Source organism: Cavia porcellus, unplaced genomic scaffold (assembly GCF_034190915.1).
Source record: "Cavia porcellus strain 051 isolate PalLab524CR breed Dunkin Hartley unplaced genomic scaffold, mCavPor4.1 scaffold_9, whole genome shotgun sequence".
Lineage (NCBI taxonomy): Eukaryota > Metazoa > Chordata > Mammalia > Rodentia > Caviidae > Cavia > Cavia porcellus.
In genome coordinates this window covers 61824705-61851862 of record NW_026947492.1, presented here as the reverse complement: position 1 = coordinate 61851862, position 27158 = coordinate 61824705, and the positions used below count along the sequence as shown (strand labels likewise).

At 52.1% G+C, this 27158-nt stretch overlaps 1 protein-coding gene across 1 annotated transcript in view; it reads left to right on the top strand.

Annotated features, from left to right (window-relative positions):
• The first annotated feature begins 200 nt into the window (after positions 1-200).
• Positions 201-27158, top strand: part of Arhgef17 (Rho guanine nucleotide exchange factor 17) — a 57256-nt gene continuing 30298 nt past the window's right edge. Inside the window, exon 1 of the mRNA XM_013145268.3 lies at positions 201-3714. Coding sequence (XP_013000722.2) covers positions 532-3714 — 3183 coding nt within the window. The 5' untranslated portion in view covers positions 201-531. The remainder of the gene's footprint in view (positions 3715-27158) is intronic.

Here is a 27158-nt window from a genome sequence, read left to right as displayed (position 1 = left end):
TCCCCCACCGGGTTCCCAGACTTGCGCGCGCCCGGAGCCCACCCCCTCTTTTGGGCGCGAGGCTCCGCCCCCCACCCCCTTTCCTGTGCCACAAAGTTTATTTGCAACAAAAGGGAGCTCTGAGCGCACAGCCAAGGGGGAGGGAGCGGGAGCGGGAGTGGGAGTGTGAGGGGAGGCAGGCCGGCCGCCGGAGGGCGGGCAAGGAGCAGCAGAAGAGCTCTGGGATCCCTCCCCGGCCGGGCCGCGATGTCCTCAGCTACCAGGGCAGAAACAAGGGTTGCGCGTGGGGGTCGCCACTGAGGCGGAAGGGGCGGCCCAGGATGGAGCCGCTGTCGCCTGCAGCCACAGAAACTTGATCCGCGACAGATAAATCTCTGCCTGTCTCTTCGTCCTCCTCCCAAAGCCCCGCGCACAGCGGGTCAGGACCCAGGCCTCGGGATCGCGGCCACTGAGCACCTTAGGAGCGGAGACGGAGGGGGGGGTTGGCCACGGCTCCCCGAGGCCAGCCCCCCCGGAGTGAGTGCGGCCACCATGGCGGACGGGTCGCCCCGGCCCCCGCTTTATCGCAGCGTCTCTTTCAAGCTGCTGGAGCGCTGGAGCGGCGGCCCCGGGCCGAAGGAGGAGGACACGGACGCCGTGGGGTTACGACGTCGCGCCTCGTGCCGGCCGGCCGCAGCAGCCCCGGGCCAGCCCTCCCGGCGCGTGTCCAAGCTGGCGTCGGGGCCCCCGGCCGCCCCCGCGCAGCCGCGCCCGCTCCGCAGCCTCTCGCCCTCTGTGCGCCAGCTCTCCCGGCGCTTCGACGCTCCGCGCCCGGACTGCGATTCCGCTGGGGCCCGAGACGGGGGCGTCTCCCCCGGGGCCGCGGAAGAAGCGGCCGAAGGCGCCGCGCGCGGGGCCTGGCCCAGCGTCACCGAGATGCGCAAGCTCTTCGGCGGCCCCGGGTCCAGGCGGCCCAGCACGGACTCGGAGGCCTCGGGGACGCCCACCCCCGACGGCGTCGCGTGGGAGCCCTCAACTCGGGAGCCCCGGCAGCCGCCGACGCCACCTCCTCGGACGTGCTTCCCGCTGGCGGGCCTGCGTGTGGCGCCGCGGCCGGTACCCGGTTCAGGGATTGAGGGAAGGCGGCGGCAGCAGCTACTGGAGCGAGCGCAGCGTCCAGCGGATGGTTTACATTCTTGGCATAGCTTCTCCCAACCGCAGGCCGGGGCCCGGGCCTCCTGCCCCTCCTCCTCCTTCGTGGCCTCCTCCTATCCTGTCAGCCGAAGCCGGGCTGCCAGCTCCAGCGAGGAGGAAGAGGAGGGCCCGCCGCCGCAGCCAGGGCCCCAGAGTCCGGCCTACCACGCCGGCCGCTCCTCGGGCAGTGACGAGGACCAAGACGGTGAGGGTGGTCGCCATTGGAAAGGGAGGCCGGGGCTTAGGCCTGGAAGCGGCCTGTTGGATCAGGACTGCCGGCTGGACAGTGATGGGTTAAATTTGGGAAGCATGGACTCAGTGGGGGGAGTTAGGATCCCAGAACCTCCAACCTCTCCAAAAGTCCTTAGTGAAGGGGGACCTCGGGAGTGGGGTAGTGGCTTGCAGCCCTGTGTCTCTGGTCCCCAGGAAGGCATGCGGCCTATGACCGACACTGTAGGAGGAGCTTTCCGCGTAGCCAAGGTGAGCTTTCCTGCTTACCTGGCCAGCCCTGGGGGCTCTCGAGGTAGCAGCCGCTATTCCAGCACGGAGACCCTCAAGGATGACGACCTGTGGTCAAGCCGGGGTTCTGGGAGCTGGGGGGTGTACCGCTCTCCTAGCTTTGGAGCAGGGGAAGGTCTCCTGCGGCCCCAGGCTCGAACCCGGACCAAAGGACCTGTGGGCATCAGTAGGACCTTAAGGGATGGAGCTTTGGAGCTGGACAAGAGCAGACAGCGAAAGTCCCTCTCAAATCCAGATATCGCCTCAGAGACTCTGACACTTCTCAGTTTTCTGCACTCAGACCTTTCAGAGCTGAGAGTCAGAAAGCCTAGTTTGGGATCTGGAAGCAGCCCCTTAGAGGGCAGAGACTCAAGGTCAGCAGGTGGCCTAGTAGAGCAACTTGAGCCTATGACCTCCCAAGCCCCAGCATCACCTGGCACACGTCCTACGCTCAAGGACTTGACAGCCACCCTGAGGAGGGCAAAGTCGTTTACCTGCTCTGAGAAGCCGGTGGCCCGACGTCTGCCCCATACCAGTGCTTTGAAGCCCAGTTCCTCTGAGCTCCTGCTGGCAGACCTTGGTGCTGAGGAGGATCCATTGCCACTTGTCATCCAGGATCAATACGTACAGGAGGCTCGTCAGGTTTTTGAGAATATCCAGCGCATGGGTGCCCAGCAGGATGATGGAAGTGATGTCCTCCCTAGAATCCCTGACTTGGCAGAGGACCTGACTAGAGGGAAGCGGTCCCAGGAGGAGCTCTCAGGCCCTGAATCCAGTCTGACAGATGAGGGAATTGGGGCAGACCCTGAGCCTCCTGGTACAACCTTTTCCAGCTTGGGCACAACAGGGACATGGGGACCTCTTTCTTCATCCTCAACCCAGATGAACTACCGTGTTCCTGGGGCCGAGGACTGTCTGGGTGGGTGGACCCTCATGACCCCTGAAACTCCTACCACACCAGGTGCTCTCCGAAGGAGACGCAAAGTCCCACCTTCAGGCCCTTGTGGGACTGAACTGAGCAATGGGGAGGCAAGTGAGGCTTACAGGTCCCTGAGTGATCCAATTCCACAGCGCCACCGTGCTGCCACCTCTGAGGAGCCCTCTGGGTTTTCTGTGGACAGCAACCTCCTGGGCTCACTGAGTGCCAAAGCAGGGCTTCCAGTGACCCCAGCTGTGGATGAGGGCTTGACCAGTGGCCACAGTGACTGGTCTGTAGGCAGCGAAGAGAGTAAGGGATATCAGGAGGTCATTCAGAGCATTGTTCATGGGCCTGCCACTCTGGGGCGTGTAGGGGAAGACAGAGTTGCTGGCAAACCCCCCAAGAAGAAATCTCTGAGTGATCCCAGTCGTCGTGGGGAGCTGGCAGGGCCTGGATTTGAGGGCATTGGAGGGGAGCCCATCAGGGAAGTTGAACCTATGCTGCCTCCATCTAGTAGTGAGCCTATCCTTGTGGAACAGCGGGCAGAGCCAGAGGACCCTGGTCCTGCCAGGAACCGGGCACAATCTGAGAGGGCTCTACCTGAGACCCTGCCTGAGTCCTCCACTCCCCACCCTGACTTTCACCTTGACCCCAAGCTGGTGGATGTTCTATCTCCTCGGCTCATCCGACGAGGTTCCAAGAAGCGCCCAACCCGAAGCAGTCACCAGGAGCTCCGGAAAGAAGAGCGAGATCAGGACCAGACTGGTGGTCTGTCTCAGGCCCGGCCCTCCTCCAAACATGTTCGCCATGCCAGTGTGCCTGCCACCTTCACACCTATTGTAGTGCCTGAGCCCCGGACCTCTGTGGGCTCCCCAGTGGCTGTGTCAGAGCCTGTGGGTCTTCCTGTCCAAGCCCACCCCACCTTGCAGGCACCATCACTTGAAGATGTCACCAAGCAGTACATGCTGACTGTCCACTCAGGTGAGGTCCCTGCCCCAGTGCCTGTGGACCTGCCCTGCTTGACTCCTGTTGCACCACCTTCTGCTGAGGCCAGGCCCCCTGAGGCCACCCGGGCTCCAGAGGAGCCTGCCCCTGCCAGCAAGTGTTGTCGAAAGCCACAGGTGGTGAGTCCTTTTGGAGGGGAGACCTTTGGTTGGGGCTGAAGGGAGACCATCAGCACTGACATGGACCTCAGTAACTTTTTGCAGGTACTCACTGCCCAGGTCCAACTGCCTGAGGTAGCTAGGCAGTTCTAAGACTGTTAATGACACAAGGCTCCTTTCACACTCAGACCCTAAAGAGGCTTTAGGTTCTTGTCTGCTCCTAGGTGTTCTGGTAATGATTACAAATGTTCTTAGTGAATCTTTTTTTTGGTTGTGTGTGAGGTGTTTTTAGGGACTGACTTTTGGGAGACCTCTGTGTGTTTTTTTGGTGAGAACACATAGGGGTATGAGAGTGATGGTGCACAGACAGGCTTAGTCGTTTTTCTGAATCTGGCTGCTCAGCTCTTGGCCAGATCCTCTGTAGGATATTTGGGCACAGGGGTCAGCGTTGGCATGTGCTTGCCCTTCCTGTGGCAGGTCAGAAGGTTGATGTGCTCCTGGGCTGGGAGAGTTGGAAAGATCCAAGATCTTTATGGAGCAGTGTTCAGGGTGGTGGGGAGTGACACAGGTCTAGCCCCAGCTCCATCCAAATGTGCAATTTTGGCCTTTCTCCTGATTTAAACCCCACCAGACCCCTTTATAAGGTTGGATTGGGAGGGATGTGGAAAAGATGGTACCTATGTTTCCATCCAGCTCCTCCTAGGCACAGATACTAAGCAAATCTGTGTGTCTCAGTTGGGGCACTTTGGGGCCTGAGTTCTGGCAGGGCCTGCTTCTTCAATTAGAGGAGCTTCTAGGTTGGGACCGCTAAGGGAAGAGGAAGGCAACAGGGTTTCTACTGAGGCAGAGCTGCAAGGGCCCTCAGAAAAGTTGGGAGAGGTTCCAGCCACAGTCAGTCTTCTGGCCTTATGGTTCTGAACAGGGGCCCTGGTCCCCCATCCTACCTGTGTGTGTCTACTCTCCCCCGTAACCCTTTCCTGGTGACTCAGAGATATCCCCGTGTATACTGGGGGCCTGGTCCTGGGGTCTCATTTTCCCCAAGGTTCCCAATTCTGTCTTCTGGCTTCACCTGTGCCTGAATTTTGAGTGGTGGTTCAGATTGATTCTAGATGGCCTCTGCTCTGGCTTAGAAACCAGATTTGAGGCCCAGGGGTTTTGAGCTGAGCTCAAGGATTACCTGGGGTTATTCTAACTGCACCTCTCCTCCCACACTTCCCACTGTGTCTCTGACTGTGAGAAGACTGGAAACCCTAAACCTTGTTCTAATTTGGTCACTCCCATTCCCAGTACTCTGCTCTGGAGCTCAATCTCAGGCTCACTCTCACGGTCCCTCTGAACTCCCTTCCCTTTGTTTTAGTCTCCTTAACTCTTCTTTTGTCCTGGCTGTGCTTCTCATGGAGGCTGAAGCCAGAGTCAGCAGGTTGGGAGTAGGGAGTAAGGGAATTTAGGGCATGTTCGTCCTCCAAGAAGCTTACGTGGCCCTACACCAGTGCCAGTTCTGTCTTTGGAAGATGGAGGGAAGAATGGGCAGCTCCTGCCAGGCGCCCCCTTCCCAGCTTCCTTTCCCATGTTTGATCTCCTCTGGGAGCCCTGAGCTCAGCTGAGGGAGAGGGCAGAGGTGAACCAGGAGACTCAGGGAGCCTGGATGGTTGAGGGTACCCCAGGAAGCAGCATTGAGCCCACATAGGAGGTGGGAGTTTTTGCAGAACTGGCTCCTGGCCTACTTCTGTCGCATTTTTCTCTCTGCTGTCTCCCACTTTGGGGGCCTGAATTGGGACAGATCTGCCATAACATAGTCTTCTCCCTGCCAGAGATGCAAGCTTTCTCTGACCTCCAAACCTTTGCCTGCTCGCTCGTCCTCACTTTTCCAGTCCTGGTTTGATGTTCCCTCTTACCTCTTAGGGGAGAGAACTGGGTGAGTCTATAATTAGAAGAACAGTTTGGCTGGGGATTTAGTTCAGTGGCATAAGCGTCTGCCTTGCAACTATGCAGTTGTGAGTTCGATCCCAGTACCAAAAAAAAAAAGAAGAAGAAGAAGAACAGAGTTGAAGCCTCAGCTGCAGATTCCTGTAAGGCCTAGGATCCGTCATATCTTTTTCACTTCACTTTCCCCTTCTGTAAAATGGGGGAAGGGGAGCCTGGCAAACTCTTGGTTTGGTTTGGTTTGGTTTGATTTGGTTTGGCGTGGTTTGGTTTTGAGACCGGGTCCCACTGTGTAGTGCAGGCTGACCTGGAACTTGCTTATGTAGCCCAGGCTGTTCTCAAACTCACAGCAGTCTTCCTGTCTTGGCCTCCCAAATGCTGGGATTATAAGCATGATAGGCTCTTGTGGGTGAGTGGGAGGTATGAACTTTCTGGCCCTGGGGACAAGAGAGAGCTAAAACCAGGGGCCACTAGCTGCTCCTCAGTGATTATACTTGGCCCTTCTTCTGTCCCTCCCAACCCCACTGGAACAGGCTGTGTGTAACCTGGTAGAGTGATCTAGGCGCAGTCTCAGAACACATTCACCATCCTCCGAATCCCCACCTCCTCCCAGAGCCTGAAAGGTCTCCCATCTGCTAGCCTGACTCCCTCCTGCTGTCTTCTCCTTTCTGGCTCCAGAAGATGGGATGCAGCTGTCCAACCCCTCCTGCTGGCCTCCCTTGAGGAGAAAATGTTCCCTTGTCTGGGACCTGGGGCTCCAGTCATGCTCCTTGTCCTGTGAGGAGAAATGGTGTAGTGTGGGCTCCAGAGTAAGAAGGAACAAGAAGAGTTGCTACATTTTCCTTATGGGGCAGAAACCAGTGTGAACCTAGCCAGGGGCTGCATGGGAACCTGGGGCAGAGGAGAGCCCAGCCTCACACTCAGGCTATGAGGAGTGTCTCCCAGCCTAGAGCTCGTGAGTACCCTTGGTGTAGTGTGGTCCTATTTCTGAAGACATGGTACCAGGCTCAGCTCAGCCTCCGACTGACTCATCTTTGGCCTCAGCTTTCCCATCTGTACAGTGGGAAGGTAGACCACCTATTTGCTGAGGCTCTAGAGTAAGGGCTCAGTCTGCAGGATGGTCCAGGGAAAGGGGCACGGTCAGAGATGTGGAGGGGTGAGAAAGGCAGCTAGCTCTGTGCTGGGTGTAAAGACCAAGGGCAGCAGTGACTGTGGGCGGATCCTGGGGTTCCTAGCCTATGAATGCACCTCATGGATGTGCAGTTCTGCCCTCCTGCCTGTCTCTGTCACCCTCCTGGTCTCCTCAAGGTCCACAGCAGCTTGGCCATGACCCTTCATAGCAGACTTGCACCACCCTGGCCTTAGAGCAGAGTCCTGCAGTCCACTTTTGCCTTCAGGTACCTGATACCCAGTTGATACACAGCGTTTGTGGCCCAGAAACAAGAAGTGACTTGTCTCGGAATCACAGACGAATGAACTCTTGGAACTTTAGCATATGACATAGTGGTAACTATGGCTGACATTTATTAAATGCCTATTATAAGCAGACACTTTCATCTTTGAATGTGAAAGTGTGGGTATTTTTGTGGTGTAGAATTAGGCTTGAGAATTCTAGCATATCAGTGTCTGATAGTGAAGGGATCCAAGAGGTCCCTGTTCCTCATTGGAATTGGTCTGCCATCTGAAAAGGGGCATAAGGCAGGGAATTTGAGGGCATTCTGGCATATCCCCAACATCCTCAGCATTGTCCTCATGGTTATTTAATTCACCAGGGCCTATGGTTGAGTAAGGAAGAACTTTGAGATCCCGAAAGCGAGAAAGCTGAGCTTGACAGAGCCACTGTTGAATACCAAAACTGTGGCTCTGTTCCTTCCTCTCCCCTGCCAGCAGACATATTGCCCATCCTATGCCTGGCATGCCTGGTTTGTCCAACCAGCTCCCACCTTGCAAGGATGCTCTGGGTGCAGATCTTCCCATCACCTGGCAGGGGCCTGTGGGGGTGGGGGTTCTCTCCTTCCCCTCTTTGGCTCTTTGCTGTAATTTTTCCATGGAAACTGGTTCTGCTGGAAGAAGATGAGGCAATTAGGACATTTGGAATCCTAAGCAGTACCAAATATCTATAATTAAATGTCTTGTCACCCAGCAGGAGGATGAAATGGGGGAGGACAAACAGAAAGGCTGTCCCTCTCCTTTATTTATTCCTTGCCCCCCTCCTTCCTAAGGGCCCTGGGGTGTTGGGAGGAATGCTGTCCAGAAATGAGTCCGTCTAGCAGACAAGGGTTGGGGGATGGACTCAGAGTTGAGTGTGACATTTTCCAGCCCCAAGTTTCAGGAACCAGCTGGGTTTGGAAGGCTGCTGCTAATCCTGTCCCTGGCCCCCGCTCCTCAGCGTAGGGACTTGCCTCTCCTGCTCTCCTCCCTCCCATCTGTGATCTCTGGCTGTTGAGAATTGGGCTGGAGACACCCCCAGGCCACCTGGGAGCTGAGGAGAGTTTAGAATCTAGAAGTTGTCTGGCAGAGCTTAGGGTGTTAGCTTGGGAACTGACAAAGGAAGCTTCCTGGTGCAGGCTCTTCCTGGGCTTGGCTTTGAAACCTTCAAGAGAGGGAGGGGTTTTAGGAGGGGGCACAGTCTAGGAGATGGAAAAAATGGGACAGGTCGTGTGTGATATGTTTGTTTCAGAGACTTGGGTGGCCTTAGATAGGGAAATGCAAAATGCATTCATCCATTGAACAAATACTTATGTACTATACAGGTCAGGCACTCTTGTATGCCTGAGGATGCAGCAACTTACAAAACAGAGTTTCACTTCCTGGAGCTTCCAGACTCGTGAGGACACCAGCATGGAAATTGAGAGGCTATGAATCTGGGAACTGGGAAGGGGCTGGGGAGAAAAATAAATCAGGCTAAAAGAGTTGAGAATTCTAGGGTAGGGTGCTGAAATTTGGATCCAGTAATCTTAAAAGGCCTGTCTGAGGAGGAATCCCCTGATCAGAGGCCTAGGGAAGTGAGGATGCAAGTCAGGAAACTTAGGGAGTGTTGTGAACAGCAAGTGCAAAGGTCCTGAGATGTTTGGGGAACAAACTTAAGGATAGTGTGCATGGAGCTCAGTAGTGGCGATCAGAGGTCAGAAAGATAAGGGAAGGTAGAGGTAGCCATGGTGTAGGGCAGGAAGGGAGGTAGTCACTATTGGAAAGTTCTGAGCAGAGCAGTGACATGAGCTGGGTTACTATGTGAAGGTGGACTCTTAAGACCCAGAGTGGAATCCTTGAGGCAGGCCAGTCAGGAGGTCATAGGAGTAAACTCAGCAGGAGAGGATGGTGGTATGGGCTAGGGTGGAGTTGGTGGGATGGTTTCTTGTGGGGGTTTTTTTGTTTTGTTTTGTTTTGTTTGGCACCTACTAGAGATTGAACCTAGAGCCTTTGGACTGAGCTATACCCAGCCTTTTTTTTTTTTTTTTTTTTGGTCTTTTTCCTATTTATCGGTACTGGGGATCGAACTCACAACTGCCTGCTTGCAAGGCAGGCGCTTATGCCGCTGTGCTAAATTCCCAGCCCCTACCAAGCCTTTTTTATTTTTATTTTGAGACAAGGCCTTATTGAGCCACTAAGTTGCCCATACTGAGCTCAAACTTGCAATCCTTCTGCCTCAGCCTTCCAGAGTGGTCGGATTATAGTCATGCACCACCGTTTTCTGCCAAGGATAGTGGGTTTCTACTGTAGCCCAGAGGGCTATAAAGGGCCCAGATCCCTAGTACTCAAGATGAACACAGAGCTACTGCCACTTCCTTGGCTGGGTAGTGTGTGAGAAGTGACTTAGATAGAAAGAGAGACTGATAAAGCCCCTGGAGTTGACTGGGGCTGTGGGCTGCACTAGCCACTCCCAGGAGAGGTTTGCCTGATGAACTGGAAACATATGAACTCTAGTCCCAGGTGTCCTCATTCCCAGGCCATGGCCCCACAGAGTTCCCACCGAGCAGAGTTGGCAGAGGTGGTGGTGACAGGGCGGGGGACAGGGGAGCCCATGTTTCCCAGAAAGGCTCGCAGCCCTGGCACACTTACTGGGAAATGTGCCCAGGCAGCCTGGTGCCTTGTTGGCAGACTGAAAGGGGGCCCTAGATCCCCTGGGAAGCAGGAGCCTATTGGAGCCCATGTTCTGGGTGGGAGTCGACCCTCCCACACACACCCCTGCACTTTTCAGCCCTGGGGCCTCTGGGGCATTCCAGGTACAGATGAGACAGAAAGTGCCAGGTTGCTGGGCTTTGAGGAGTGAGTGAGTCAAGCCCGTGATATGCAGGAACCTGGGGTCACAACCAGGCTATCAGAGTCCACAGAGGGGCTTCCAGGACCCCCCTTTAGGAGCTATGGGGTTCACAGAGAGAGTCACATAGGGAATCAGGAGACCTGGAATCCAGCCTGGTTCACCAGTTCTCTGCTGTGAGGCCAGAAGCCAGTCTTTTCTCTTCTCAGAGCCACGGATCCCTCCAGGCTCTCTAGCCCCACAATCAAACCTCCTCCTAGAGCTGCTGGGAAGGCAGCTGCTGTCCTGAGCAGAATCTCTACTTGCAGACCGAAAGGCTGGCAGGCCAGGCCTTAGGCCATGCTCAGAATGGCCCTGTTCCAGGATTCTTCCCTTCCACCCACACATGCACATATGGTCTTCACTTATACTTGTGACCAGCTATGGTGCTTGTTCTGAGCTCCTGTCCTTAGAAGTGATCATGCTGCTGTGCATGGCACATTCAAATGGAACCTGGTTTATTTCCAGGGCAGTCGCCTTCTCTGGGGCAGAGAGAGGGTGCAAAGGCTGAAGAGGGCATCTGAGGAGGGAAAGATGTGGGCTGACTTCAGAGGCTGGGGCTGCTGATGGGTATTAGCTTTCTATTGCTGCCATAACCAGTTGTTGTACTTCAGTGACCTAAAACAACACAGATTGCTTGTTTAAGGTTCTTAAGGTCAGAAGTCTGAAATGGATTTCACTGGGCTAAAAGTAAAGTCCCCTTCTAGAGCCCCTTTCCTTTTCCATCTCCTGGTGGCTGGGGGCACTCTCTGGTTTATGGGCCCTTCTCCCATTTTCAAAGCCAACTGCATAGCAGTGATGTCAGACCTGTTAGAGCTTTTGATGATACAAAGGGTCAACGGTGGCACTTGCCACTACTGGATAGTGTCTTCAACTCTCTTTGTCTGCCTCTCATGCCTCCTAAAGTGCCCTTGTGATGACACTGGGCCCACCTGGATAATCGGGAATCCTCAGTGACATCTGCAAAGTCTTTTTTGCTATGTAGGATAAGATATTCATAAGTAGTGAGGATTGGGACACAGACATTTTAGGGAACTACTTTCTGTCTATCTGCAACCAACTCTTACCTTCTGAGGTCCAGAATCCAGTGAAGCTGGTCCTGAGCCTGCCTGTGTTTCTTTCCATCGTCCTTTGTCATTCATTCATTTAGCAGTCAACCACTGAGTTCTTTGATGACCAGTATGCCTACAGGGAAAGCTTGGACACCATCCCTGCTTGCCAGAAGCTTTCAGCAAAGGTCCTAGCCCCCTCAAGTGGGTGAGGCTCCAAGGGAAATGGCGGAGCAAGAACAAGTACCATGGGTCTGTTGGGGAGAGGCCGGCTTCTAGAAGGGATGGCCCAGTGCTAGCTAGACATTCCCTAGGAGCACAGTTAGGAGGACAAGTCAGAGTCAGGACAAACAGGGAAGATGGGGGCCTAGGAAGGGGACAGACATCCTGTATTCCCTCGCCCCCACCTCCTGTACTGGGGATCGAACCTGAGTCTTTGCACTGAGCTACATCTCCAGGCCTTCCAGAGTGCTAGGATTACAGGCATACGCCACTCACTACACATAGTAGAAGTCACATCTTTGCTAAACCATCCCAGCCAAGGTGCACGTAGAAAGAAGTTCCCTGTTCTCCAGAACAAGCACTTATAGACTCCCCTGAATCTGTAAAGTGAGGACAGTGTCTCCTCACTTCATAAAGGATTATTGTTAGGATTAAATGAAATCATGTCAAGAGGGCTTGACACATAGTAAGTGTTCAAGAAATTATTAATTCCTCTCCTCATGACTGAGATGTAAAGAGTCTCACCTTGTTCCAGCCAAGAAACAGAAGACAAAGTTCTAGACAGGAGATCAGGTTGAGGTCCTGGGTAAGGCTTGTGTCTCAGTGGTGTGGGCCTTTGGAAATGAGGAGAGACAGGGACCAAGTAACAGGGAGCTATTCCCTTCTGCAGCTCTTCCTCTACTAATATTACCACCAGCCCCAACCTAGGACTTGAATGGGATATCTCTACCAAGGTTGGGAGGCAGAACAGAACAGAGGCAAAGCCCCATGCCAGGGAGATGGGGATCAGACCCTCTGCTTCCCATTCTGGGGCTTAGAGCCCCTATGCAGCAGAGAGTTGGAGAGTCTATGTGCCTGGAAGACCAAAACCTGACTCCCTTGCTGGGTGATAAATGTCATTGGGCCTCAACTCTGAGCCTCAGTTTCCCACTTTGTAAAATGGGGATATGAAGCAGTTATTACAAGAACAAAGAGATGATTCTTATGAAACTTTCAGCCCAGGACCCTGAATCTAGACAGCACCCAGATATGTGGCCATTTCGTGTGTTTTTGAGATTGTCACTCTAAGTCTAGCATCCTGTGGTTTCAAAACAAAGATTCTCTAGCCAAGTGTGGTGGCTCACATCTGTAATCCCAGCACTTGGGAGGCTGAGGCAGGAAGATCACTGGGAGTTTGAGGCCAGCCTGTGCTACCAAATGAGTTCAAGGTCAGCTTGAACTGCATAGTGAAACTGTCTCAGAAAAAGACAAACAAATGAACAAACGTACAAACAAAAAAAGAATTTTGAATTCTTTTCTAAGAGTCCAGATTTCTTAGCTTGATTTTGCTCTTGGTTTTGAGATTGTTACTTTCTTGCCTCTGTTGCCCTTTGTCCTAAGATTTTGGGGCTGAGGAGAGGCAAGGCAAGTCCCGGGCCAGAGGTAGAGCAATGGGCTATGATGGAGGGGTCGGCTGAGGGGCAAGTGCAAGGTTGGTGTCTGTTTCCTGTTTATTGGTTCCCAGAGGGTGAGCAGGCCCTGCTCCTTGCAGCACTTCAGAGTAGGAGGGAAGGAGGCTGCACTGCTGGCTGCCAGCCAGCCCCACAGCCGTCCTCCTGGGACTGCCGAGACCCCACTCCTCACCCCCTGGACAAACATTCAGTGCTTTCCCAGGACAGGGCACTGGAGGTCAAGGAGCAGATGTGAAAGGAAAGGGTGGAAGGATGGGAAGGGACCCTCCCCCCTTAAAAGCCTCGCCAACTCCATCTTTCCTGGCCGCCTGCATCACTGAGGTCTTGCTCCTGTTTTTCTTCAGTCTCCTCAGCTCTCTCTGTCCCCTAGCTTGGCCTGGTGGTGAGATGTGAAGCCTTTGGGCAGGCCAGGAGGGCAGGAGGAAGAAAAGGCAGACCGGTGCCTTGAAGCCTAGACAGACCCTTAAACACCAATCACATCCTCTAACCACCGTTCACCTCTGCACTGTTAGCATGGGAAAGCCGAGGCCCAGGCAGGGGAAAGGTCTGCCAAGACCCCTCGAGAGCGGGCCAGAACCAGAAACCTCTGCTCTGCTGCTCACTGTTGCTCAGCCCCGCACTCGGACTGCTGGTTAGAGGAGGCCACTGAGAGTTCTTTAGAGTAGCTGACATGGTTCAGTAGGCATCTGAGGGAATCATGCTGAGCCAAGGTGGCAAAGGCAAGCTGCTGTACATCAAAGGCCAGGAGGACATCATTTTGGCAAGAGCACATGGATGGAGGCTGAGTGTGCAGGAGCCAAGCTGAAGGCCTCTGTGTTGAGCTGAATGGTGTGGGCAGTCATGGAGGATGATGAGCTGATTTGCCTGCTAGAAGGCATTTTCTGCGCAGTGACGGATATTCAGACTGGGGCGACGGGGCGGTGAAAGCCTGAGCTCAGGGAAGCAGATGCTCTGTGGGCCTTGCCTCACGAGGGAACAGCCAGGCTCCATACACCATCCTCAGTGGACCTTGGATGAGAGGCTGGTACGGGGAGCATTGGAGGGAGGGACGAATCAGGCCATGCTACCTTGCTGCCACTGACTTAAGACAGATTACTGTGCCTTGGTTTCCCCATCTGTGAAGTGGCGTCCCAAATATGGCTCCAAGATACACAGGTGCTTGGAAGCTGGGGTAGAGTGACTACAGACAGCCTTACTTGCCATACCCATGGTGAATCCTAAGGTCAGGGCAAAGAACTCTAGCAGATAGTTGTTTCCTGGACCCTTGGGACTCTGTGGCCCTGGAGGCCTTGAAGAGGAGCAAGGCAGGGGCTGTAGAGGGAGGAACAACTTCAGTTGGGGGCCTGATCTGATCCTTAATTTCCCCAGTAGGTGCCCAAGCACTCTGCAAGCTTATTGTTGTGACAGGACCCCCTCTCTCCCCTTTGGCTGGACCAGTCACTACCAGGCTTCTCCTGAAGGCCAGCAGGGCGTTGCCTGGGGCGGGCAAGGAATTTCCGAGGGAATAGCTAAATTCAGCTCCAGCTAAAAATAGTCTAGGGCCTGGCCCCAAGGCTGGAGAGGGAGGAGGAGGAGACGGTGAAGAAGGCGGGGAAAGTAGGAAGAGGAAGAGAGGTGAAGGGGGCACTAGTCCCTGCCTGCCCCCCTCATCACCTGGGCCAGCAGGGCTTCTCTGGGGCTCTTTGCTTTCTTCCTTTCTTGTGTCTGTCCTTGGCTGTACTCTCCTTCCTAGGTCATGTGCCCTGAGTCTCTTCTGATACTCTGCCTCCCTGCCTCCTTCGGTAGACACTCCTAGCCAGGAACGGGCCTCTTGAAAAGGTCTGTATGGGGCTGGTTTCCTGGCTTCCCAGTCCAGGTGTCAGGAACTGCCCCCACCCAAGGATACACAGCAGGTGTTTTTCTATTCTTGTTAGTGGAAATCTGAATCAAAGTCTGTGGGTGTGGACATTTGAGTGGAATCCCCAGTCTCTCTGGGACCAAGTGCTTGTTTCTGGACAGGTTTCCTCACCTGTGCCAAGTCCTCCTGTTACAGTTACCCAGTGAAGCTTTGAAACACATTTATCGTTAATAAATACTATGGAAGAGGCAGGAAAAGGAGAACTGAGACCTGCCCAGGGGCTACTCTGAGCTCCCCCTGTGACCCACACTAGTCCCATGTTGGCTCTACCCTAGTATCAGGCGTGGAACTCTGGCACATACGCAAAAGATCCCATTGCAAGTTAATACCAATGTGGGCAGGGCAGGAACCAGACACTGAGGCCCAGAGAGGGTAAGGTATCTAACTCAGGTCTCTGGACCTACTAGAAAGCTGGTATTTGAACATAAGTTGACCCCACTCCCAACATTGACAGAGTAAATTTTGCCTAAGATGGAGGAACCAGAGAAGAAGCTGGAGGAGAACCTTCAGAGGTGAGGTCTACAGGTCAAGGGGTGGATTATCATAAGGAATGGCAGCAAAGGTTGTAAAGGCTTTCTGGGATGGCTGCAGGTCTGAGCACAACACATGTATTAACTCACTTAAGCCTTACAACAACCCTATGGGAAGGTCCTGTCACCTGTGAGAGCCACAGTTTTGTGAAGGAATTTGCATGGGTTTGGAGAGTGGCAGAGATGGAGGTTAACCAGTTGACCTGGCTCCAACATCCATGATTGTCACTCGGGTTCCTGGCTTTCAGGACTGTGTGGGGTGGGCACCATCAAGTTGGGCACAGAAGGAAACATAGTCATCTTATGGGAATCACAGTCAGTGGTCCTAGCCCAGAAACTAGCACAAAGTTGTTGCACAGTAAATAATGAATTGAATGACTCCATTATATTGCAGTGCCCCTAAGGAGTGAGAGGAGGTGACAGGTCAGCAGAAGGAAGAGTATTCCCTGCCTCAGTGCTCCAGGGGCTCTCCTGTTGCTGGAGAACTTCTGAGGTAGTGCTGAGCTCTTGCTGATGCAAAGAGCTCTGGGCCATGAGGTTGGGAAGGTGCTAAGATAGCCAGGGCAAGGAAGGGGGGTCAGGCCCAGCAGTTCTGGCGCAGTCCTGCCTGCAGTATCTGGAAAGCAGATCTCTTGGGCCATGGCCGGCGTGACTCAAATGGAGACAAAAAAACCTTCCATATTTGGACAAAGAGCCCAGAGAAGCCCAGACCCGCAGCCAGCCCTGGCCGACTCCCCCATTCTCAGCTTCCTGCCCTATCTCCATCTGGGCCCCTCACCCTCGCCCTGTCCCATGAGTCCCCAGGCAGCACTGTGGACCCCTCACTTAGACATCAGGCTACCTTCTGTGTGGTCCGTCAGGCCTGGGCCATGGGAAGTGTTGGCCTCTGTGCTCAGGGCTGCAGATGCAGAGAGGAGCCCCAGCCAAGCCCACAGGCCAGAGAGTGCACACACACCAGAACCAACACTTCCCACACAGCGGGGTAAGTTGACTGTAGTCCTCACCCATCCCTGTGTGGGCAGTTCCAGAGGGCACAACATGTAGGCATAGGCATGTACACGCTCATGCACACATATGTTCATACTCCTTTTCAATTCCCAGCAGACTTTGTGGCCAGAAAAACATCTATGCGGGTATAAGGAGTGAGGACCCAGCGGGGAGTCTCTCGGACTTCCCTAGAGCCAGCTTTGATGTCAACAAAGTTGGAGTAGGTAGATGTCAACTGGACAAGTAACATAAATGTTCATTATCCCTCTGGGAGATGTGAGCACCCCAGCATCTGAGAAGGGACTGGCCTGACAGTGGATCCCAGAACTAGAGAATCAGGAGACAGTTTCAACCCACTTGGTGCCTGGCAGCAAGACCTAATTCTCTTGGGGAAAACGAGTGATCTCAGGACTGGGTACATACTGTCATTCGTAGACTGCACGGTGCTCCTAACTTTTCTCATTAGCCATCGCTTAACATTGGCATAAGCTTCAGGTGGTGAGTCAGGAGCCAGGATAACTTGCAAAATTCAGTTCCACCAAGGTCCACTGGAGCCTATTGGTTCAGGGTTAACACAGGACTATAGAATGAATAAGAAGGGCCTCCTGCCCCAGGGAACCCATCAGAGAACCAAGATTACAGGAGGCCAAGGAAAGGTCATGAAGCCTTAGGGAGTCTTAAGGGCCAGGCCTGAATATCTGGTTCAATCCCTGGGCAATAATATCTGAGATTTTTTTTTTTTTTTTTGAATAATGGGGCTTTAGCATCATCTTGACACTGAACTATAAGTTGGCTGACCTCATGACTTTTAAGTGAAGGTGGTGTGTGTCTGCCCCACTTCCCCAGATCACATCTTCCCTGTATACCTCCATGGTGTTGCCAGGACTCAGTCAGGAAATGTTGCTAAAACTGGACATGACAGCACATCCGCAATCCCAGCATTTTGGGAGGCTGGGTCAAGGTCGCAAGTTTGAGCCCAGCCTGGGAAACTTAGAAGTTTAGTGAGATCCTATCTCAAAATTAAAAATAAAATAAATAAATAAGTAAAAGGGCTGGGAATGTAGCTCAGTACAAAGTCTCTGGGTTCAGTCCTCCATAGTGGAGGGAAAAATAGAAAAGAAAGTACCTACTGGGGGCAGAGAGGAACCCACTCAGGAGAAATAGGGATGGCTTCGTTTTGGTGCCTCAGGCTCAGAAGTGGAGCCAGCTCAGTGCTCAGGGCAAGGGTAACTCTGGGACCAGGCTTAATAGGAGCAGGCTGATGGAGTACCCCATCAGCAGTTGGGGCTCATATGATCAGGTGATGCCACCATCCAGGACCTCCAGCTGGCCTGGACCCCTTTGATTAGAGAGACAACTGTCAAAGCTATGGGAGACCCTGACTGTTTGCTGCCACCCAGAAAAATAAAGCCCTTTGAAGGAGGGAGGTGCTGGCAGCCAGCTGGCTCCCTGAAATATAGCCGTTCTTGGCTTGGCTTAGTCACACTGACCAGTGGTACATTCTGCAGAGACCCAGGAATCACCCTGGCTTCCCTGGGCTGAGGTGATTTAAGTTAGAATCAGGAAGGACTTTCCCAGAGTTGAGAGTGAAAGGAATGTGAATGAGCCTGTGCAGGAAGAGGTCTGAGCCCTGAGCCTGCCAGGGCCTGGCCACCTCAGGCACCAGCCTCCTGGCCCACCATTTGTCACCAGCCCCATTCTTTAAAAACACAAAGGGTTGGCTGGGGATTTAGCTCAGCCACATAAGCACATACCTTGCAAGTACGCAGTCATGAGTTCAATCCCCGGTACCAAACAAAAAAAACAAAAAACAAAACACAGAGGGTGAGTAATGGTTGCCCACCATAAAAACAGTATGCAGAGGCCTAGGAACATACAAATCAGAACAGGCTCAACTTCTGTGGCCAGGACATGATGCAGCCAGAGTGTGACTGGGGGAGGGAGATTTGACTCTGGTAGGTCAGCAAGGAGCAGGTCACTGAGGGTGACAGGGGTCAGTCTAGATACATAGACGTGATCCTGTACCCAGCCAATTGGATGTAATGGTTAGGACAAACTGGAGCCAGGTGGTGTAGGTTAAAGTTTTGCTGTGTGACCATGAGTGACTGCTTAGCCTGTCTGGGGCTTAGTGTGAACACCTGTAAATTGGGGATAATGATGACGGCACTTTATAGAGTTGCTATGGGAATTAAATGTGTAATGTCTGGTGCCTGGGCTGGGGATAAGTGGGAAGCCCCAAAGCAAGTTGAAAGGTGATGTCTGCTGGCTGAGGAAGGGCTATAGGGATGGAAGAAGCAGATGGGTCACTGATGGTGGCCTGAAAGGAAGTTGAGCTGAGTTCCCTGAGAGAGGCACCTGTCCAGAGGAAGGGGGCTCAGCTCTGAGGTGGCTCAACCTATGGTAGATTGAGGATTTGGCCTGAAGAAAGAACCCAGCAGATTTGGGCAGAAGGGGTAGGAGCCAGGCCCCTCTCTGCATGCATGGGGGCGCAGGGAGAGGACTATCCCCTGTGAGACTAGCAGTGTCTAAGAGGGGATCAATGCGGAAACGGAAGGCAGACAACAAATACAGTGACTCCATGCACATTCAAGTCCAAGGGCAGTACCCTATTCTTCCCTGTGGTCTGTGTTCGGTGGGAGCCACCTTGGTCCCTACCTGGTCCTGTGTGCAGACTGGGAATGAAGGGCAGTGCCAACCAAAGATACCAGGGTATTGACAGGGTATGAGGTGAGAGGAACCCAGGGAACCTCACCCAGTAGGGGAAGAACAGTGACAGGCACAGAGGTTGTTCACAGCTGAGACAAGGAGTTGGAGCCTGAAGTAGTTCATTCAATCTACTACTTTGAATAGACAGTCTAGTCATGTGGTTAAGGAAGAAGGATAAAGTGCATCCCTCCCACTCAACTACTTATCTTCCTCCCTGCCCCAATGAAGGATGGCCAGGTGCTAGTTTTCTGTGGATCTTTCTGAAATACCAGCCAGTACATTGTCTGCCTCCCGTCTTCCATACAGGTGGCAGCACATAGCACACTGCTTTGCCCCTTGCTCTTTATGCATTAGTATCCTATGCAGATCTTGCCTTTTCTGGACTTTGAGGGCTTCTAGTCTCTCTTCTGTGCTCCATGCTCTTCAACTGTGTGAGCGCCAGACTGCTGAACCATGTGTTAAAATGCACTGGGTTAGTCTCAGACTTTCTCTTAACAAACAGTGCTGCAGTGAACAAACTTATTTTTTTCCTTTTTTCTGTACTAACAATTAAACTACAGAGCTACATCTCCAACTCATTCATCCATTCATTTAATTTTGAGGTGGGTTCTCAGTGAGTTTCCCTAGCTGGGTAATTGCCCTGGCTGGACTCAAACTTGTGGTCCTCCTGCCTTAGCCTACTAGAGTGCTGGGGCTGTAGGTATGCACCACAATGCCCAGCTCAGACTTTTCATGTATACGTGCTTTTGCATGGGGCTCACTTCTTAGGAGTGGAATTGCTGAGACAAAATGTGTATATGTTTCCACCAACATGAAAAAAGTGGTTCCCTACAATCTCACCACTTCAGACCGTTGGATATTTTCCCAATCTGGGACATGCAAAATCATATCTTGGTGCATTTTAATTTGCACTTATACTGAGCCAGGTTGAACATCCTGTCCTGTATCCAAAAGACACTGGATTCCTTCTTCCAGTGGTTCAGTTCTTTATGTTGATTGTTGGCTTCTGGTTTTATTTATTTCTAGGAACCCTTTAAATATTTTTAGGGAGTTTAGTTTGTTGTCTGATTATAAGTTGCAAATATCTTTCCCTAACTTGTCAACTTGACTTCTGACTTTGTTTATAGTGTAGTTTTTCTACGGAAGAGGTTTTATTTTTACATAGTGTAATTTATCAAGCTGTTATATTATGGCTGCTGGATGTGGAGTCATAGTTAGGAAGCCTTTCCCACTCCAAGACTGTAAAGCAATTCTCCCATGTTTTCCATGAAAACATGTATTTTATGTTTTCTTGTTTTTACTTTTAAATCTTTGATCTTTTTGGAATTTATCCTGTTGTGTAATGTGAGTTATGAGTCCCACTCTGCTTTGTTTTTTTGGGGCGGGGGGGACTGGTATTTAAGCTGAGGGATGACTTGGCCACAATTGTAGTATCTTTTTGGCATGAGTGGAAAGGTCAGCAGAGGGGAGGCAGGTTGTAGCTGCTGAGACTCAATGGCAAAGGAGTGAGAAGGAGCTGCAGTGGCACCTGGAGGGGGGGCACATCCCGGTGGTACAGCATTCCTAAATTCTTCGTCTGTGCTGTGTGACTTTGGACAGGTCCCTGGACCTTGAGTATCATAGCTAAAAGGGCCCCCGACATGGCTCTGACCCCTGGGCTGCCAGTGGGGAGGAGGGTATCCCAGAAGCGGAGTCCTAGAGGATGGCTGTGGATCAGCACCCACTTGGGCTTGCCTGAATTAAATGGAGGGCTGGCAGCAGAATTCACCGTGTTCCTGGAGGGGGCAGGTGACAGGGCAGAAAGGGGCGGGCACCCATTTAAAAATACCTACTGCAGCCTGGCTTGGCAGGCTGGGTGGAGCAGTCCTTTGTCAGCCTTCTGGAGCCAAGAATACCAAGAGTTCCTGGGAGCAGGCATGTCATCTACTGTCTCAGTATTGTGGGCCAGACCAGCCACAACCATTCTTGGAGTGTCTTCTCCCATAATGAGAGATGTCCTTTTCTCTGGAGATACAGGGACGCTAGAATGGACAAACCACATCCCTGATACCTAGGCTTGGCATTGGCCTGAACTTGCTTTGAAACTTTGGATGAGTCCTTAGTCCCTGGGGTCCCTGTCCATTAGAGGAAGAGCTGGCCTTGCTTACTCTGGCTGCCTCCACTATTGATTTAAATCAAAAAGTGACCTTGTAAGGTCCGTGCCTCTTCCCCTTTACAGATAGGAAAACTGAGGACGTGGAGGGGCCCTAAACCCTTGTCCTGCCTTGTTCTCTTTAGCTTTCCCACCCCTCTGGACCCTCCTCCTGCCCCAGCATGGCCTATACCAACTTCCAACCCCCACCTCTGGGCCCCTGTGGTCAAATTCCAGGGCTCCTACTGCCATGGCAACAGCCAGCTCACAGGGCCCCTCCTCCAGGATTCTCCACCAGGCCCTTGTCCAGGGAAGAGGCAGAGAGGGCCTCCCACCCCTGGAGGACTGCAAAGTCACAGGCTGGTCGGATCCAGCTGGTTTCTCAATTGTTTTCCAAAGGAGAAAATGGAAAAGGCACAAAGTTCAGCCAACAAGTGCTGCTCTGTTATCACAGAGTGCACAAGGGACAGAGATGATCACCTGGACTCAGGACAAAAGAGCCACCCAAAAAGCACCTAATTTCTCTTCTAGAGAATCACCCTATAGAAGCTCCATGGAAGCATTTTAGAATGGAAGATTGAGGGCGATTTCTCTGAGGCTACAGCTGTGTAATGCTAACTGCCACCAGAAATGCTAAGGACCCAGAGGCCTCCCAACAGACCTGCCTATAATGGAAGGAGTTCCTCTAATACCATTGGATGGGGCGGACTCCTCAGCCATGAGGGTTTGCAAGCAAGGTTTAGCAGGGCTGCTTGCCCTGTCAGGGGTCTGGTCCAGTGAACTTCTAACATGTCCTGTCTTCTAAGATTCTCTTAGGATTTTGTTCCTAAAATAATAACTGTCCTACTCACAGCAGCCAGTGTTTATTGAACACTCCCTTTGTTCTAGCCACTATGCTCAGTAAGCTCTTTACAGTCTCCATTTTATAGATGAGGAAACTGAGGCACAATGTGGGCTCCCTGGAAATCAGCCAGACATAGTAGAGAGTGGTCTCAGACTTTACCCTCATGGTTAGGGCCACTGTTAATGTTCTGGTATATTCTCTCTCTCTTTTTTTATATTACTTTTAAATGATGTTTAGACAGTGGGATGATGCGTGCTTCTTTCATTTAGTATTACAGCTGAACCGTTCTCCATACTGTTTGATAGATCTGCATAACTAGGTCATGCCTGTAATCCCAGCAACTCAGGAGGCTGAGACAAGACAATCACAAGTTCAAACTCAGCCTAGGCAGCTTAGTAACTCTGTGAGTCCCTGTCTCTAAATAAATAAACAAACAAATAGCTGGGGAGATAGCTCATCGTGAATGCCCTCAGTTCAACCTTCAGTCCCCAAAAATAAATAAGTAGATATAAAATTAGGGCTGCAGCCCTGTGGTAGAATACTTGCCTAGTGCAGGTTTAAGCTAATACCACCACCACCAAAAAACCTCCATAAGTGCAGTGACTCACTGCCCCTCTTGGGTTGGATGTTTGAAGTTTGGGTGCTTTCAGAGTTACTTCTGGCTGAAAGGTGCCCTTTCCCTGACACTGTGGATTGGGTGGGGCTCCTCTGCTGCCTGGGGTCTCCTGGGAGCAGGAATCTTGTGTGCCTGAGAGACCTTGAGCAGGGCCCTTAACTCCCCTGTTGCCATGCCCTCCTCTGTAGTGCAGGTAATAATCAGGTCTACCCAGGACCATATTTTGAGGTTAAATCAACACCTGTGAAGTGCTTAGTAAGCAGACAGTGGAATCCTTCGACAGATAAAGTTTCTATTTTTAGGTTTCCACTTTTTCTGTCCTTAGGCTCTGTGAGGTTAAGTGATTTATCCACAGTTCCAACTGGTCAGTGGTAGAGGTGGGGTTTGAGCCCTGACCCAAGTCATGAGTCATCATTGAGCCTCTGTTTCCCCATAGAGTTGCTTCTAAGATCTCTGAGATTAGGTTGTCTGAATTCAGAGGTATAAATGACTGGCATTGCCATTTACTGACAGTAGATACGACAGCACAACTAGAGAGACCCTGACGTTCAAAGCTGCAGCTCCAAAGCTTAGAGGAGGGATAGGTCTAAATGGTTAGGATGGCTTCCTGCATGTAGTAGCCTTAGTTCTGGGGCCTCAGGAGAGAGAGCCTTGTCCTGGGTCAGGCTGACGTTCAGCTGTGAATCTTGTTGTCCACTTTGGGCCTGTGTGCACATGCACATGTGCACACTCACAGATTCATTAAATGGGTGTGTGCCCAGGGACTGGGACTTGTCAGTAGTTATGGATAAAGTACAGTAAGGTGTGGCTGTCCAAGGTGCCCCTGGTCAGCTGGGGTGGAGACTACCTCTACCAACACGGTCTAGGCCCAGTGACAGCCCCTGGAAGGTGGGGTAGAGAGGCTCTTTGGAGTAGGGCCTTGCACTGCCCCCAGCCATCAAGATCACCCCAGGCTGACCTGGTGTCATGAAGAGGGGATTTCCTTGGGCTGTGGGTTAGGACAAGGTCACCAGGTATAGGACTGGAGTGACTAGCTGACGGATAGAACCCCCTTGTTGTCCCCTGGGTCCCAGAACAGGGTGGAGATAGAGAGAGTGGGGCCATAGGCAACCTAGCTGACTGCTCCCCTCTGAATAAGCTGTAGTTAAAAAGCCCCCCAAGGCCTGGCTCTAGCTCAGCTCACTGCTGCCACCCTGCCATCCTAAGACACCTTTCTGTCTGAAATTCAGTGTCTCATTGTATATCCCTTGGGAAGGAATGGTCCCTTGTTGCCTCCCTCCTTTGAGAGAAGGTTGAAGAAAGACTTTGGAAATGTGCATTGCACATTTATTGCACTGATACCTATCTTCATTTATCCACTGATTCACAACTAGGCACTGAATACCTCTGTCCTAGGCCTCAGGTTATAAGGACAAGAAGGAGGCATCTCACCTTGGAGCTCACTGTCAGTTCTAGCATGTTGACTGGAAGAATGCTACCTGGGGAACTGTTGAGGAGGAAGAGGTAGGGATGGCAGAGTATCTAAGAGTCTTTCTAGAAGAGGCAGAGCATTAAAGTTAGATGGCATTTGAACAGGACCAAGAGCAAGAAGACACCCAGAGAGGAGAGGGCCGGGAGGTACACAGGTTGGGGTAAGCCTGGTGTGAGGCAGTGAAGAGACCAGCCTGGCTACCTGTGGGGGGCTGTAAGGTCAGGTGACAGGCTGGTAGGGGCTCCCTCCACCTTTGGCCTCTGGGCCTTTGATGGCCTGAGTAGTACTATGGTAAGTGGGGAAGATGACTTCTGTCGTGGTGGGACTTTGAGAGCCCCCAGGATAAATCCACAGCAGAGGCAGCTCTCCTCCCACCCTCCAGCTCCCTGGGGCTCTGGCCTGAGGCTGGCCTGGCTTTTCCCAGGGTGCCTGGCTCACTGCCTAGTGAGTCATCTTCCGCCCCAGAGGCAGGACACCCCATCTCACCCAACAACACACACAAATGAAGGCCCTCCCTTTGGGTCCCAGGAAGAGATGGGAAGGAGGGACTGGAAACAGACCCTGGAAGCTTCCGTTCCCATGACCTCTCATCCCAGCCTCCCTGCATGCTAGAGAACTGAGGAGAGAAGAGAGAGGAGCCCTCCTTCCAAAGTACATCCTTAGCAGTAGGTGCTCCATCTTTCCCAGTGAGGAAACTGTGGCTGGGAGAAGGGCATTCACAGCCACAGGCGGTGGTACTGGCCCAGACCACATGCAGCTCGGTTCCCTGCAGTGTTCTGTTGCTGAGCAATGTACTTTGACATCTGAGTGAAGTAAGATGCAGGGCTGGGAAGGGACGGGTCCTCGAGGTCATCTCATTCAGAGGAGCTGAGCCATGGCCAGGACACAGGACCACTAGTGTGTGGGAAAAAGTGGGTTCAGGGGGTACATTTCTCAGAAGCCCCTAAATAAAGTAGGGCTACCAGATTCAGTAGGTTGCACCCTAAAATTTCATGGGTTCCTAGTGGTGTGCCAAGCCTGCCCCCTCATTCAGACATGGGTTTCAGAAGATCTGGAGTTCAGTTTCTCTGCCTATAAAATGGGGGTTCCCGTCTCTGAGTCTTGATCTGAGAAGATAATTAAATGCAGAATTTACCAGCTTTCCACATCTGTTGGGGTCTAACCAAACCCCCACCCCCACCTCCTGCTTCCGGCTATCATCAGTGATGTTAAGAAATTTTCCTTTTCAGCCTAGAAGGTCCAGCTGTACCATCTTGAAATTAAAGGGGGCGGGGTGACAGAGAAGAAAGAAAGGGAAAAAATCCCACATGAAAAACACTGGAGTTAAATTCAAACCACATGCTGCACAGTCCCTGCCATGTGGGCCTCTGCTGCCACCTTTCGGCATCTGGAGTCTCAGCTTCCTCCCCTAAACCAGGCTAGACTGTTGCTGAAATAAGGGAGAAAGGTCAGGCTGTCTGTCCATTGTGGTCTCTAGGTCTGACTCCACAGCCCCCACAGGGAGCCTGGTGGGATTTTAAGTCTACCTGCACCTTCCTTCCCCATTTGTTTACAGAGTGAGGAGCAAGTTGGCTAAAAGAGCAGGATGGCCAGTAAATAGGTATTGTGCACCTACTGTATGCTGAGACCTGGTCTTTGTTTTTATGGCTGTTGTAGTTGGGGTAGGCAGACTTTGAGACCCTCTATTTCCATCTTTGTCCCAGCTATCCAGGGAAGAGAATGTACCCTGCCCCCACCCCATTCAGAGTGTCCTGTTCTTTGCCTGCCTCCTCACTTATGTGTTCTATGACCCTGGAAAAGTCTATTCTCTGATTTTCCGATTGTAGTCAGCTGTCAGTTTAAGTTACTTCATTTCTTAGAGCCTTTGTTTCTTTATCTGTAAAATGGTGATAACCCAGAGGATTAGCTGAGGACTTAGACAATACATTTAAAAAGCACTGCATTAAAAAAAAAAAAAAAAGCACTGCATTAAACATTAGCTAGCTGTAGCTGGAAGGCCCAACTGAGGATATGGGAATGTACCTCATACCTGGAGGTCCATCAGGGCTCAGGCATACAGCCAGTAGGGTGCCTTTTTCTGGGCTAAGAGGTGGGCCAGCCAGGGGTAGCTCCCAGAAGCCAGGCCTGAGCCCCTCCCAGTCCTCCTCTCAGTCAGCAGTGATGGTTTCTGGAGGGGTGATGAGGTTTCAGTGCTACTCATGCTGGCATCCTAGTTAAACCTTTCTGGCTTAATAGAAAGTTCGATTCTAAATAGAAACCATCCCCTTGCTTCACTTCTGCTGTCAGCACATTCACATCCTGGCTTCCTGTCTGCCACTTACTATCCACGTAACCCTGACTGCCGCCTTCCTGAGCCTCAGTTTCCTTGGTTAGGTGGTTCTCCATGCACCTGTGGTCAGATGGTGCCTCCACTGGGATCTCCTTGAAGCTATGTTCACTCAAAACTCGAGCGCCTCATGCTGGTGTGTGGCTGAGCTTACAACATAGCTTCTTCAAAAGTGAGCAAGTGGAGAAATCTAGGTGGAATACATGGCATGTGGATGTTACACAGTGTAACTTTGGCTATGCCCAATGGTGAGGCAGTCACAATGATCCACCCAGACTCTAGGGGTTGAAGGGGAACTGGATTTCATCTCCTTAGGGGAAGAATGTCAGCACCATGATGTAAAACATGGCATGGAAAATCATGGTAGCTGTCTTTGAAAAATATCATCCACCACACTTAAGTGAGATGAATGAAAATGAAATGGTGATGTACTTAATGCATACCTAGCACACAGTAAGTGCTCAGTAAATGAGCTTTGGCTATCTTTTTGTTGTTTGTTTTGAAACAGGGTCTTGCTATACAGTTCAGGCTACCCTTGGACTCATTATGTAGCCCAGGCTGGCTTCAAACTCGAAGTGATTCTCTTGCCTCAGCTTCTTGAGTGCTAGGATTACAGGTATGCACCACCATGCCCAGTTATTTCTGATTACTATTGAAGTGGTTCCTTCACTTTGCACTTCTGTCATAGAACCACATGGATTGTCACCCTTAGACCTCTGCAAAATCACATGTCCACAGATGACTACTGACAGGTGTACATCCACATAGAAGAGCCACAAAAGGGACACAAGCAGTATCACTCAGTTGCACCCCCAGTTTCACACATAGGCCCATCTACACAGGTCAGTACCCCCTTAGCAGGAGGGTCCTGAGGATCCTGCTTAGGTTCCATTCCCAAAGCATGTTCTCCAGAGTAGCAACTCCCTGAGGAGCCCTGTGACTTGGACACTTCCCTTCCAGTAGCCTTGTAGCCTATGAGGCCTGGGAACTCTACAGCTCCATGAAGGACCCTCCT